Source organism: Terrapene carolina, unplaced genomic scaffold (assembly GCF_002925995.2).
Source record: "Terrapene carolina triunguis isolate 2854851 unplaced genomic scaffold, T_m_triunguis-2.0 Scaffold69, whole genome shotgun sequence".
NCBI lineage: Eukaryota > Metazoa > Chordata > Testudines > Emydidae > Terrapene > Terrapene triunguis.
Window position 1 is genome coordinate 16,853,154 of NW_020664420.1, and position 15,692 is coordinate 16,868,845.

Sequence of the window (15,692 nt, forward strand, 5' to 3'; positions counted from 1 at the left end):
CTTCAAAAGTGCTCAGGACTGATCTAACTCTGCTCCCATTTAAACCAACAGGAGTTTTATCTTTGACTTCAATAGGAGCAGAGTTAGGTCCAAACTAAGTGCTTTTAAAAATTCCACCCCTATTTTCCATTTGACTGCTGCTTGGTGGGCTAATGTGTAATGAGCTGGTGATCTCAGTCCAGTTTCTAGTGATGTTTGTAGATACATTACTAATTGATGATCTTACTTCATAATAATCAACTTTTGGTAATCTCAGATGAGGGCAAGGGATTAAAAGGTGGGAATAGCTCAGTGGTTTGAGCCTTGGCCTATTAAACCCAGAGTTGTGAGATCAATCCTTGAGGGGGCCCCTTAGGGATCTGGGGTAAAATCAGTACTTGGTACTGCTAGTGAAGGCAGGGGGCTGGACTTGATGACCTTTCAAGGTCCATTCTAGGAGATGGGATATCTCCATTAATTTAAAAAAATAAATAAATTTAGGAAGTGAACTGTCCTCTCACTTCTGAAGGTGATTACTCCTTGCCAGGTCAGGGTCTAAGTATCTGATAGGAGTGGTATAGAGAAGCTATCTTTACTGATACCCAGGCTGTAGTTAATCATAGACTTTGCAGGCCACTCTATTTCAGAAGCACTACATTCCTTTAATAATATTCGCAAGATCTTTTAATAATAAATAGCAAAGTAGGTTAACAAAAATAAAACCACTACCAAAAGTTTGTGTGTTCAGAGTGAAATCTGCTATACTTCTAACTAGTGCTCAACTGTGTTTGGGAAACTATCAGATTCATAGGACTTTTTCAGCAAAAGTAAATGCAACAATAATGTATCTCACTGATTTGCTCACCAAGTCAGAAAGTGTTTTAATAAGAGCAAATGTGAGGATCTGGCCTGGCCTGGCCAAGCTGTTCTAGGTGCAGGATTCAAGGGAGGGGAGGAGGGGGAAGGTGGTATGAAGCTACCTTACCTTTCCCCCAATCCTAAGAACATCCAGGGAACTGCTCAGGCATCCTCTATGGACCATTACATTACCCAGAGATCAACCCAGCCACATCCCTACTTGCTACCTACACGGGGAATGGGCTGCAGGTGGGCAGATAAAACTGATGTAGCTGGATCTATGGCCACCCAGGGAACGAATCCAAGTTTGCTCATCTGGGGAGCTTTCTGGGAACTTACCACCTAATGATTTCCCCAGTTTTTCTAAGGCAGTTAATTACATACCTTTTGCAAATGAGCTTGCTGGCTATTTATTATCTGGGTAATTTGCAGTGGAGGCTGTTGACATCCAACAGCCAGGAGGCAAAACTGGCATTTAATTGGTTAAGTGGGCACTCAAAGCCATTTCACAGTACAGGCTAAAGAATCGTCTCTGATTCAAAACAGACTATGCAAAGCCGTCAGTGAGGAGTCTCCACTGGTAATTTGCCATTCAGATTACTCACCAACTTGAAATGAGAAGAATTTTTCAAGCCTCATTATTTGCAGAAACAGTTTCAGCAAGAGAAGAAAAAAAAGCCCCTCTTTACCTAATCCTTCACTTTGATTGAACATCATCTTCACCGTCTGACAAGCAGATCCATCTCCTAGGCAAACTCCGCATCGATCTTCAGTTGCTTTGGAATTTATCTCATAATCACAGCCAACAGTCTAAAGGGAAAGACATTTTCAATATAAATATTCTATCTATAATGAATTGCTCCAGACCCAACGTATCACTGACTCCGGTGTCAGCTTCTAATCAGCTGCTTCAGAAGGGGAAATGAACTGATTTCACTGAATACAACATATTTTATGTGCAGACACTTAATACCAGAGACTGTCACATCTTATTTAAGTATAAATTCATGCATATTGTACGAGAATGACAGACGTTATTTGCACAGTACATGCTATGAACCATGCAATGGTTACAAGAAGTCATTATTTTAACAGAAACACACCTCAATTGACCTTTATTGTCCAGCATATCCTGTATTTTTCTCTACTTTTGTATGGCATACAGATATCCCAGGTTTCCCAAGCAAGTGTTTTGCCAATTGGACTAAAAAGTAGCAATTAGTGGCCTAATATTTTATCTACTAACCTTTGCAAGTATATCATTAACATGAACATTTTTTGACAGATCTGAAAGACTCACTCGTTATAATGAATGCTTGGAACTTGTACTAACATTGGTACCCAGTGGCAGTTTAGTGCATATTTTGGGGATTCAGTTGTAGAACATGATGAGTTTATGCAAGCATGGCCACAGAACAGCTCTAGAAATAATAGGTCAGATGCTGGTTTCTGCTTCAGCTTCTTTGTGCCACTCAGGTGGTACAAAGGGACTGGATTCTGGCTCCTTAGAGACTAACAAATTTATTAGAGCATAAGCTTTCGTGGGCTACAGCCCACTTCTTCGGATGCATAGAATGGAACATATATTGAGGAGATATATATACACACATACAGAGAGCATGAACAGGTGGGAGTTGTCTTACCAACTCTGAGAGGCCAATTAAGTAAGAGAAAAAAACTTTTGAAGTGATAATCAAGATAGCCCAGTACAGACAGTTTGATAAGAAGTGTGAGAATACTTACAAGGGGAGATTGATTCAATGTTTGTAATGGCTCAGCCATTACATTGTATATGCAAACTAGATACAATCAATTAGGCTTGAATAAGGACTGGGAATGACTGAGCCATTACAAACATTGAATCGCTCTAGGGGTTATTTTGAAAGAGGGCATCTTATCTGAGGGCAACTTGTTTTCTCAATCCCAATAAGAACAATGGGAGATGGCAGCCAATTTCCATGGGCATGTCAATGTAGGGCACCCAAAATTCTGCCCAAACCGTGCATTTCCATAACTTAATGTGCCTGGATTTCTTTAAACGCTAACCTTAACTCTGAATGTCCTTGGTTAATAATGTTTGTTTGGGAATAATTACAACATACCAGTAATGTAGTTCACTCTATATTGCTGATATGTACTCTCAATCTTAATGTGGTTTTGCCTAGACATAGAAAGAGAACTACTACTGTAATATGGTCCTGCTCAAGACAGATTTTCAGACAGCAAATAAGATTTTGTAAGGATTCAAAAATCTGATAAACAGGCCAAATTCATCCCTGACATAACTAAACCAAGATCAATTTTACTTGACAGAGTGGAGGCATTTTGCCCAATGTTGAAACTTATTCTGTATCTTGAAAAGCTAAACCTTAATTGTTCATTAAAATACTATCAGCTAGATAAATATAAAGGGAGTTTTCCATAGCAATGCTTCCATGGGTAAGCACAAATAGAAAGTGCCATGCTCAATAGCACTAATTTCTGTCTGGCCTACCTGCCTAGTGCTCATCTCTGTGGTATCTGAGCATCTGCAGTAGCACTGTCCTTTCACTCCTCAGAGTTTATACACTCTGTTTAAGAGGGTCTCTTGAAAAACGATTAGTCATTTCACCTCATGAAATTCCAACACTGGGTTGCCAAAGGAGGCAAGAGAAAAAAAGTTGCATCGGTTTGTTTTCTGTTCAACTTCTTCGGAAATGAAGGGCTACGTTATGGCTTTCCTGTAAGAGGAAGAGAGTATATAGGGTGCCATTCCCCCTCCCAGCAATAAAATGGCTCCTGGTGTGTTTTGCTGTGCAAGGGACAGAAGAGAGACGGTAATTTCTGATCAGAGTCTCCTCCACTGCCTGCCTGCTGGTATGAATGTGCTGGAAGAAGTGCTTGCTGCGCCATTTAACAAAGTGTAGCAAGAGTCACCTCACACCGTGTTCCTCCCCAGCGCTCAGAAGATATTATGCCTTGCAGGGTTAATTCTTGCAGCTCTGGTGCTTGGGGCTCCTCTTTCCTACCCTTGTGTGACTCAGCATCATGAAACCATGCTCAGGGTCTGTGCCACATATTCTGTCACTTTCCAGAAGTTCAACCAGCAGGAGGCTCTGAAATGCTCATTGTAATTCAACAAGTTGAGCTAAAGTTACAGAAAGTAAACCTGATGATAATAATGGTTTTAAGTTCTTTTTGTTACGGCAGCTGGAGGCCTTCGGCCAGGCCCCACCCACAAATGAAAATGGATTATTGTAATTTCGATGTGTTATTTTCTCTCATTGTTCTACTCATGTAAAACACCCTTTCAGTTGTGGTACTTGCTAACTTCTCTAACACCATCCTGCTGTATGAGATTGTAACCGGGTTCACTCACCGCTAAGTGCCCCCTCATGGCCAGGTGTGGTGTAGCAGCTCCCTTGAAGAGCTAGTGTCCCCTGCCGACAGTCACTCTGCTGCTGTGGTGATTTCTCTGTCAGTAACTCGGCTCTGCGGCCAGGTCTCCATCTTAAGTCCACCCTTCCTGGGGTCACAGTTGTCCAAACTAAAAGTCCCCAGAATGTCTTTAACACAAACAAAAATCCTTTCCCCTCTCTGGGGGCTCTTCCACAGCCTGTTGTCCCCTTGCTGGGCTCAATAACTCTTGCAGTGGGCTTGTACACCCCCTTCCTTGGGGCCAGCCGGAGTACCCAGTCCCAGCCTCTACTCTGGGTTCCAGTCTAGGGCCTTGTACTGAACAACTAGTTCTGCTCCTCTACATGTGCTGCAGTTTTCCTCGGGCCACTTCCCACGCAACCTCTTAAATACTCCTCTGGATCTCTCTGTCTCTTCCCTGCTTAATAAGGGTTCCTCTCAAGCCTCCTTGCATGGAGATCTTTTCCCAGTCTCTTCCTTCTTTCATCAGGGTCTCTTCCAGGCCTTGAGAGCTTTCCTTACTCTCTCAGCTTACAACCTGTCTCTTCCTCCAGCCCTTTCCCCAGTTGGGTCTTATCACCATTCAGGCCTGGCTCTTGTTCCCATTACTGCAGCCAGCTTCTGCTCTTTATGGGGAATTGCCTGATCCCACTCAAGTAGGGCTTAGTCTGTAATCGGGGTTGGCTTAGCCTCAGGCTCTCCAGTCCATGGGGCAAGCCACCCTGTTATAGGGCTATTGTGTTCCCTTTTGCTCTGTTTTTTATTTTCATTTCAATCTAGCACCAGCTACCATCATATAATCATAGAATCATAGATGTGTAGGACTAGAAGAGATCTCATTAGGTCATCTAGCCAAGTCCCCTGTACTCAAGACAGGACTATGTAATAACTAGACCATTCCTGACAGGTGTTTATCTAACCTGTTCTTAAAAATCCCCAATGATGGAGATTTCACAACCTCCCTAGGCAATTTGTTCCAGTGCTTAACCACCCTGACAGTTAGGCAGTTTTTCCTAATGTCCAACCTAAACTTTCCTTGCCGCAATTTAAGCCCATTGCTACTTGTCCTATCCTCAGATTAGCTAGAACAATTTTTCACTCTCCTCCTTGTAACAACCTTTCATGTACTTGAAACCTGTTATCATGTCAGTCTTCTCTTCTCCAGGCTAAACAAATCCAATTTTTTCAAGTATCAGAGGGGTAGCCGTGTTAGTCTGAATCTGTAAAAAGCAACAGAGGGTCCTGTGGCACCTTTAAGACTAACAGAAGTATTGGGAGCATAAGCTTTCATGGGTAAGAACCTCACTTCTTCAGATGCAACCTCACTTCTTGCATCTGAAGAAGTGAGGTTCTTACCCACGAAAGCTTATGCTCCCAATACTTCTGTTAGTCTTAAAGGTGCCACAGGACCAATCTTTTCAATCATCCGTCATAGGTCATGTTTTCTAGACCTTTAATCGTTTTTGTTGCTCTTCTCTGGACTTTCTCCGATTTGTCCACATCTTTCCTGAAATGTGGCGCCTAGAACTAGACAAAATACTCCATCTGAGGCTTTATAATCTACAGCTTCCTGATAAGATGATCCATCTGTCAAATTAATCTAGACGGAGAGGGACTTTCTCTCCAATTTTCTTCTGGTCCTTAATGCCTAGAAGCACCTTTCCTCCAGGCACCAACTATTAAAAGAACCATTACAGTATTTGCAGTAGTTACACTGTGGCAATGGAAAGCCCCAGATTGAATAATTATGTTAGACTATTAGGCTTGGTCCACACTACTGAGTTAGATTACATCGACCTAATTATGTCAGTGTACACACTACAGTCTTGCTCCCACCAATGTAAGTGCCCTACTACACCGACATAATAACTCCACCTCCACAAGAGGTGTAGGGGCTTATGTCAGTGTAGTTAGAGTGACACAGTGTCCCTATAGGCAATGTGTTACTTACATTGGCTGTTGGCGGTCATTCTTGTCAATTTCACGACTCCATGCTGGAGCTCTGAAATTGACATGAAAGCCCGGCTGTCACCGGGGTGGGTGGGGGGCTCCAGCTGCTACCTGGGCTCCCCGCTCCAAGTCAGGCTGTGCCTGCGAGCTCCTGCTGCTGGTAAGGGGGCAGGAAGCAGGGGGGTTGGGTAAGGGAGCGGGGGTTCTGGGGGCAGTCAGGGAGGAGGGGACGGTTGGATGGGGTGGAGGTTCTGGGGGGACGGTCAGGGGATGGGGAACAGGGAGGGTTGGGAGTGGGAGTCCCGGGGGGCCTGTCAGGGGGCGGTGATGTGAATAGGGGTCGGGAGGGCAATCAGGGGACAGGGAGCAGGGGGGCAGATAGGGGGCAGGGGTCCTGGGAGGGGGCAGTCAGGGGACAAGGAGCAGGGGGGGTTGGATGGGTTGGGGGTTCTGAGGGAGGCAGTCGGGGGGCGGGAAATGGGTGGGGGCCAGGCTGTTTGGGTAGGCACAGCCTTCCCTACCCGGCCCGCCATACAGTTGCGCAACCCCGATGTGGCCCTTGGGCCAAAATTTTGCCCACTCCTGCCTTAGACAGACAAGGTGGGTGAGGTAATATCTTTTATTGGACCAACTTCTGTTGGTGAAGGAGACAAGCTTTCGAACGACACAGAGCTCTTCTTCAGGTCTGGGAAAGGTACTCCATACCACAGCTAAATACAAGGTGGAACAGATTGTTTAAGTAGTTAACACACATTGTAAGAGACCTTTCAAGATGAAGTGGCCAGTTAACACCTCTGCAGCCACAGGACAAAAAGGCATAATTGTGTTACAGATTGTTTCAATAAGCCATAAATCCAGTGTCTTTCTTAAAACCATGATTTTTAGTGTCTAGCAAAGTTATGAATTTAAGCTCCCAGGCTTGTCTTTTGAAAGAGCAGGTTTCCTTTGACAATGAAGACTGAGAGGTCAGACATGGAGTGACTGCTCTGTGAAAAGGTCTGCCCCCGGATGCTAGGGTGTTTTTGTCTTTTATCCTTTTTCTGTGCGAGATCATTCAAGAGCATAGTGTTTGTCTTGTTTTACCCACAAAATTGTTATTGGGGCATTTAGTGCACTGGGTGAGGTACACCACATGTTGTGACAGGCATGTGTAGGACCCATGGATCTTGAAAGGCGTGTTGTGAAGGGTATTGATCACAGAAGCAGTGTATGCAGGCTTTGAATCTGTTGTTATGGCAGGATCTAGTGCCACTTTGAGTTACTGGGTACTGGTCTGTGGGGATCCTGTTTCTGATGATGAGTTTGGCAAGGCTGGGCAGCTGTTTGAAGGTCTCAGAATACGTGTTAACTACTTATGCTAAACAATCTGTTCCACCTTGTATTTAGCTGTGATATGGAGTACTTCTCCCACACCTGAGGAAGAGCTCCGGGATAGCTCAAAAGCTTGTCTCTTTCACCAACAGAAGTTGGTCCAATAAAAGATATTACCTCACTCACCTTGTCTCTCTAATATCATGGGACCAACATGGTTACACCAACATGGCAAACAAGTATATTAAACTATGTCTGTGATACATTGACATTAAACGACTAGCAGACATCTTTAATTTATTCTGTGCAAAACAAGGTTTGTGTCAAGAAGCTCTGCAGTAACCTTGGCTTCTCTTTGTCTCTTTGGAGAAGGTTAAATTTAAAAAATAAGTAAAAATTCCCTTCACTGCTATTTAAGGCCTTTTAACACAAAAATACCTTAGCATTCAAAGTGCCAGGCTTAAGTTTATAAGCAGTACTTAAGTTTATAAGTCGTGTGTTGCAGAGAGATAAGCAAATGCAGTGGGTAACTCATGACCCCACTCTTGCCTCCCTGCATTATAGTTGTTCTGTCAAAGGTAGTGCTAATAAGGTGTAGGAAGAGCTTAGATACCACAATGATAAGCCCAGTATTGCCCTCATTCTCTGAGGTGCTGAGAACTTACTACTACAATTGGAAGCAAAGGGAGTGGAGGACGTTCAATACTTCATATTTAGCACACCTTAAATAGATAAAGTTGTACCATGCACCTAAGTCTATCAGAGGGCAGATGCACCATATTTATTGCATTCTAGGCACCTTGAATAACTATCTGTTCAAGGTTAGCTAAATCAAAATTTCCAAATTTACCAGGCTGGAACCAGATTTTACATTTTGCAGGGAATGCCATGAGTTCCAAGTTTTATTTACTGTTCCAAAACTGAACAAAAGCAACAACAAAAAAGATTTCTTGCTATGCAATTTTTTTTAAACGATCATTTTCATTCCAATTTTGACTTTCAAAAAAATTCATAATAATAGAATATAATTTCTATTAAACATTGAAATGAACATTTATTTCTAAGAGGAAAATGGAAATGTTCTTTTTTGAAAAGGTTATCAAAACATTCATTTTTCTTTGGAAACCAACTTTTGTCAAAACCTGCACATTTCCACAAAATCTTTCACTTTTAAGGAATCAGCATTTCCTGACATTCCATCCAAATATTTCCAAGCAGCCCTAATTGCTATTCACTGTACATCTAATGCAGGGTGGGCAAACTACAGCCTGCGGGCCGGATCCAGCCCATGAGCTGTTTTCAGCCGGCCTGCGAACCGCACCACGCAGCTTGGCTCTGCTCCAGCGCTCCGGCCGGGCCGCTGGGTTGGGGGCTGGACCATGCGGCTTGGCCCCGCTCCGGCACGGCGCTGGGTCGGGGGCCGCACCACATGGCTCCCAGAAGCCGTGGCATGGCCCCGCTCTGGCTGATACGTGCTCCAATCAGAACTGCAGGGGCGGTGCCTGCAGATGGAGCAGCATGCAGAGCCGCCTGGCTGCGCCTCCGCGTAGGAGCCAGAGAAGGGACATGCCACTGCTTCTGGGAGCCGCTCGAGGAAAGCACTGCTTGGCGCCTGCACCCCTGAGCCTCTCCCCATGTCCCAACCCCATGCCCCAGCCCTGATCCCCCTCCCGCTCTCCAAACTCCTCGATCCCAGCCTGGAGCACCCTCCTGCACCCCAAACCTCTCATCCCCAGCCCCACCCCAGAGCTGCCAGCCAGAACCCGAACCCCTTCCCGCACCCCTGCCCCAGCCCTGATCCACCTCCTGCCCTCCAAACCCCTCGGTCCCAGCCCAGAGCACCCTCCTACACCCCAAACTCCTCATCCCTAGCCCCACCCCAGAGCCCGCACCCCCTCCCACACCCGAACACCAATTTTGTGAGCATTCATGGCCCTCCATACAATTTCTATTCCCCAATATGGCCCTTGGGCCAAAACGTTTGTCCACCCCTGATCTAATGGGAACATGTTTCTTGTTTTGCTGTTTCAGCTGCTGCTGCCCAGAAAGGATGTATACAACTCCTGCTTTTTAATCAGCGGTTCGAAATCAGACATCACTGTCAGCTACTGTAACACTAATGGAGTCCCTGGGCCTTCTCAGTTATCATACTAGCAGCCCACCTTCCAGTTTCCCCCCAGTCACTGAAAATGCAGTTCATAGCTCCAGATAGTTATTCCAAAGTGGCCAATCTTCTGTCTCTCATTAAATAAAACCTTCATTGTAGTCTCCTCTTCCTATGCCCCACCCCCTCCAAATTCTGCCAGACTGATATCTTCATGATGGCTTTTGACATTTAAAGGTACAACTTCCTTTATAGCTGCCTCTAGGCTGCCATGTTACAACTGCTACACTCCAAGTGAGTTCAGTTGGTGGCACATGTTTACATGCATGCAGCATGCCACACTCACCAGAATAAGAGGAAGTGTTTGCACCAAAAAGCTTGATAACAGACATTCTAAGGCAGTGCAATATATTAGACCAACTTTAAATGAGTAGTTCCCAGGCCATGGTTTACTTTCCCCAGTGAGTATCACAGTACTTCCTTTTAGTTTTGTCATGAATAACTTTTATTTCTAAATGCTTCATCCTGTCTTTTAGCAGCTGTCCTCATGTTTTCGATCCAAAGCAGATAAAAGCCAAATTTTCTAAACTAACTTAATTTCGGGCCTGAAATTTTGTGCCCACCATTGATTGTGGAAGCAAATTTTGAGGTCAGGCTCAGGTTATTAACAAACAAACAAAAACCAAAAAAACCCCACCACACAATACAGTAGTAATTGGGTTCAGCTCCTGGCACACTCTTGCCTCCCTTTGCAGTACTTGGGCAGTGCAAAGTGGGACTTAAAACGGCCTCAGGCAGGCATTTAAGGGTTCTCCCACCCTAATGGAATCCTTGGTTGGCTCTGTGCCACACAATGTAAGTGGTGTATCAAAGGCTGGCAAAGATGAGTTGGAGTATGACCAGAAGGTTCGGTGCTCCAACAATCCCTCATCTGGCAGAGCAGTCCTTTGAGGGCCATAACAAACTGGCATATTCCAAGCAGCCCTGAAGCTGCTCTAAGTTACATGGCTAAGCAAACTACCTCTCAGCCAGCCCCAGCAAAAGGGATGAGGACAAAGAGTTGCATGAAGTCCCCCTTGTCCCTCTATGGCAAGTGCTACTTTGACACACCTCAGGGTTCAGTCCTGGATGTTTAATATCACTGTTTTATTATTTGCCTCACCACATGGCATAACATGTATGTAATCAGATATACATGTGACTGTAATCTGAAAGCCATTCTACAGGAAGGAAAAACAATTGATATCCTGCTGCTCAGTGTTTAAAAGGAAAACAGCCTGGGGTGTTTTCCTTTTGTCTCCTGCTGTCATTTCCACAAGGAGAGACTTGGATGTCTGCCTGTCAGCAAAGGCCAAAATGAAAAATCCCTTCTTTAGCTGAGATGTGGTCACAAAAACTAACTGAATTTCAACATTGCTTGGGCGGTACATTGTGCCTTTAAAGCTTCTCCTTTCACTTGTGTCTCCCACTGCTACTCCAACAAGGAAATCATGATCCAGTCATCATGGCTACAGTACTGTCCTAAATGGAGAGAGAGACATATCCCAATGTGTCTATTTATCTTGTTATATATTTAGCCTGAGTTGAACTGATGTCTTATTGGACTGTCAGTGGAAGGGTAAAATGTGGGGGCAGTAATGTTAAAGATCTGTGTTGCTTTAGTAAGATTGAAACATGCAACCTGATATCTGAAAAGTTAAAACCAAAAACAGAACAAAAAATAGCAAACAAAAAAACCAAAAACAAAGCCTACTTTCCTTTTCCATTCCACACAGTATTATTATTCTCCAACATGATGATATTATTTTATTACTAGTAATAAATATTTATGTTATGGTAGCACCCAGATGTTCCAATAAGGATCAGAGCCCATTGTGATATGCACTTTAATAACACAACACTTTCCTACCTCACGGGGGTGTTGTGAGGATTAAAAATTGTGAAGTGTTTTGATATCTAGTGATGAAAAGCACTATGTACAAGTTTTTTATATATGTGTGTATATAAAAAACTTGTGCATAGTGCTTTTCATCACTAGGTATCAAAACACCTCACAATATTACCAGCATCATCCACGCATTTGTCAACTCCTCATACAAGTATTTATGTCTTCAAACCTGCCCTTACACTTAAGATGTCCTCCTTGAACAGATGTCTTCCTTCAGATTTTGCCTTAAGACCCATCTCTGCTGTGATGCCTGTCAGAAACCAGACAATAAATAATAGCTTGGGTGGAAGTTGGGGGAAATTGGCACTTTTTTTCCATAGTTACACTTAGAAAAAATGGCAAATGTATCTCACAATTGTATATACACCTCTACCCAGATATAACGCGACCCGATATAACACGAATTCGGATATAACGCGATAAAGCAGCGCTCCAGGGGGACGGGGCTGCACGCTCCGGTGGCTCAAACGCAGTTTCACCTATAACACGGTAAGATTTTTAGGCTCCCGAGGACAGCTTTATATCAGGGTAGAGGTGTATTTGACCGTGTCCTCCTACCGCCAGCCTTCACACACTTTTCTTTGTGGATTATAAACTGCATGGAGCAGGTTTCCCAATGCTTATATGAGGAGTTGACAAATGCGTGGATGATGCTGGCAGTATTGTTTTGGAATCAGCACGAACAGATTACTGACATCACATTTACATGACTTCACTGGGAGCAGCTGCATGAGTGGCACTTTAGAAAAATCAGTGATTATGGGCATGCTGGATAAACAGTGCATATTGGGAATTGTTAGTGAATTGCTGTGATACCAGCACCAATGTTGGTGTACGTTTGTTTTGCCTTTGTACTAGATACTGACCCTGCCAAGGTGACTGTAAGAGCATTCAACATATTTTTCAAATGTAGATGCCTAAATTTAGGCATCTAAATCCATGTTTAGGCATCTAGATAAAAGTGATTTCCATGGGAGTTGTGTATTCACAGTAAAATCAGATAAGTTTCATTTAGGTGCCTAATATATGGATGTAGGAGTGGGAGAAGGCGGCCCCTTCATGGGGTGCCTTGCTGTGGCAGGCCACAGCATGATCTGCTTCAGTTTCCCCTTTCTTCTGGAGTACACACACTCTTTCAGACTATACATAGCCCTTTGCAGGTTTAATTTATTATTAAAGGATCCAGAACCACCATCCAGAATTCCCAAGTCCAGTCCAAATAGCACATTCACCCTTTCAAGCCCCAATAGTCCATCAACACATCAAGTACAGCTCCAGCATCTCTCACCGCGCTGCAGCTCTCAAGTATGGTGCCCAGTGCCTCTCACCACACCACACCTCACCCCCGCTGCTCTAGCTGGGGTGCTTTTCGACCCAGTTTCATTCTCAAGTCTGGTTATAGTTCTTGCCTGATGAACTCACTCCCCCTCAATCATTCCCCTGCTTTCAGCTCTCTATGGTCCTCCAGCTTCAGCTCCCCACCTCAGAGAGCCAGCAGGCATCCTGCTGCTGCTCTCAGCCTTCAGCCCTACTTGGCTGTGGCTCTTTGGCCTGGGGACAGACCTCCCGACCACCTTCCACTTTCACCAGCCTGATCTGGCTTCACTGCTCAACTAGGAAACCCTCACTGCTCCCTCCTTCAGTGGCATCCTCTCTCAGCAGCTCTCAGCCCAGCTCTGCTCTTCTTCTGAGTTCTCTGCACGGTCAAGACTCCAGACTCTCTCCCTTGCCTTTGGGCTGTTTCTCATTTAGAACTCTCCGGGGCCACCCCACCCTCCTCATTACACCAAAACTAGGGCACTCCTGGAGTGGAACAGTTGGCCTATTACAAAGTGCCTGGCCTTAGGTACCTACATTTGAAAGCGTTGGCCTTGGTCTTTAGCCTTGTGCCTCAATGCACACCAAATACACGTGGGTAACAGATATAACATCACACAATACCTTGCCACTGTTACCTCTTATTTGACTTCAGGCCAGCATGAAACATTATTTTGGCCAAAAGAAAACAAACCAGAAGCATTTAGCATCTAGCAAATTCAGTTCCTAAAATGCATTTCAGTACCTAAAATGTCTGATTAAAAACTTGAGTAGCACTTGATTGGGGCTTACTATTTACCTGTAATGTTTAAGGACTCCTTTTTCAGGTTAGCAACCACAATATTCATCTATTATTATAGTACCAGAATTAGCCCTGTACAAATAATTAAGTGTATTTTCTAATTCACTTGCCAAGAACCACACAATATGTATTGCATTCACTTGGACTGAACTAATACTGTGCTGAATTATTCTGAGAGATGTTTGAAAAGGTTTTTTCCCAAGTGGGTATGCTGTGTACACATTTTATATAAAAGTGTGCTACCATTCAGAGAAGAGGCCTACTTTAGTTACCTATTAATCATTTGCTCTAATCCTTGGAAAGTGCCAGATTACATTGTTCATCACATGATCCTGGCTTCGATTCATTCTGTTTGTTCGGTGAACTGAAACTATATGTAAATTGGCTGCCAGCTTTATTCACAATAGCACAAGTACACTAATTTAAAAACAACCTTGATTCTCCAGAATTGTTTATGATAATACATGTTGTTGAAGGGAGAAAAATTGTTCTTGTTAACCTCGGAGGATAGGACAAGAAGCAATGGGCTTAAATTGAAGTAAGAGAGGTTCAGGTTGGATATTAAGGAAAACTTCCTGTCAGAGTGGTTAACCACTGGAATAAATTGCCCAGGGAGGTTGCGGAGTCTCCATCATTGGAGATTTTTAAGAGCAGGTTAGACAAACACCTGTCAGGGATGGTCTAAATAATACTTAGTCCTGCCATGAATGCAGGAGACTGGACTAGATGACCTCTTGAGGTCCCTTCCAGTCCCATGATTCTATGACTAATACCTATAAAATGGCCCTTGAAAACAATCATATACATGAACAATTCAGAACTTCATAGGTTCATGTACCATCTTCTGAAAAAAATTGATGTTTGACGTATGTGACAAATGGCCAACGCTTTTATGGTGGATCCCATGCTTTTCTTTCATGTGATGGGTCAGGTTGCTGCCTCTTGCCCCTATTCTTGGGCTTCCTGCCCTCTCTCCCCTTGGGCAGTGTTTCTCTCGTCCTCTGCGCCTGGGGAGTCCCTCTGCTCTGCTTAAGCAGGTTTCCCTTCCCCTGGTACTCTGGTCAACAATAGTACTCCTCCAAACTACAGTCAGCTCTCCTTTCCTCCTGCCATCTGACTGAAGCAGGATTTTTTTATTAGGTCTCTGGCAAGGCCTTAATTGGCTCCAGGTGCTCTAATTAACCTGTAGTAACTTCTCCTCAGCGCACAGGGAATAAGGCTCTGATCATCCTGGGGCTTATATACCTCCCATCTATCACTTTCCTGCTGCATCACAAGTACCATATGCAAATTTTTACTGTTTATACACATTTATTTTAGGCCTTAATAGACTTAAGTATTGAATTTGCCTGGCGGACATCTGCCTGGGGGAAATTAGACAAGATGGTAGTTTGGAGAGGGAGTTGGAGGGGACAGGAAGTTAAGAGCTGATTGGGAATTTTAAAACAAAACAGGTTTTTCATCAGAAAATGCCAATGTGTCAAAACTGAAATTTTGTGAGAACATGTTGGTTTAGAAGAAACTTTCATTAGGAAATGTTTCTTAGGTGCAGGATGGAATTTCTGGTCAAAACCAGACATCAGAATAGCCTGGTGGTCAGCGCACTCACCTGGGATGTGGGAAACTCACATTCAAGTCCCTGAAGAAGAGCTCTCTGTAGACTGAAAGCTTGTCTCTCTCTGGTCCAATAAAAGCTATTACCTCACCCATCAGGTCCCTGCTCTGTCTGATGCAGTTGAATGTGCTGACTAGACTGATAGTGACTACTCTGGGAAAGATGGGCCTCTCTTGCTGGGTTGTTGTGAAAACGTTGAGTGGTCTCCCTTTTATCTGGATGCACAAAGGGAAATATTTCGAAATTACAAGAAGTTTCACAAGATGGGAAAATAGATTCCATCTCAGCACTAATGAAGTTAGACTGAGAGTAGGGATTCTGGATGGAGTGTAGGGAGGATTCCCGTGGTGTCTGAAGGAGTGTAAGTATAAAAAAAAAGCAGGGAAGGGGAAGGGGGGGGGGGGGGGGGGGG

The 15,692-nt window shown here is 44.0% G+C and overlaps 1 protein-coding gene across 1 annotated transcript in view; it reads right to left on the reverse strand.

The window, feature by feature from the left end:
- Window positions 1-15,692, reverse strand: part of ADAMTS12 (ADAM metallopeptidase with thrombospondin type 1 motif 12) — a 263,062-nt gene that overhangs the window by 67,256 nt on the left and 180,114 nt on the right. The window contains exon 14 of the mRNA XM_026649042.2: window positions 1,527-1,647. Coding sequence (XP_026504827.1) covers window positions 1,527-1,647 — 121 coding nt within the window. The remainder of the gene's footprint in view (window positions 1-1,526; window positions 1,648-15,692) is intronic.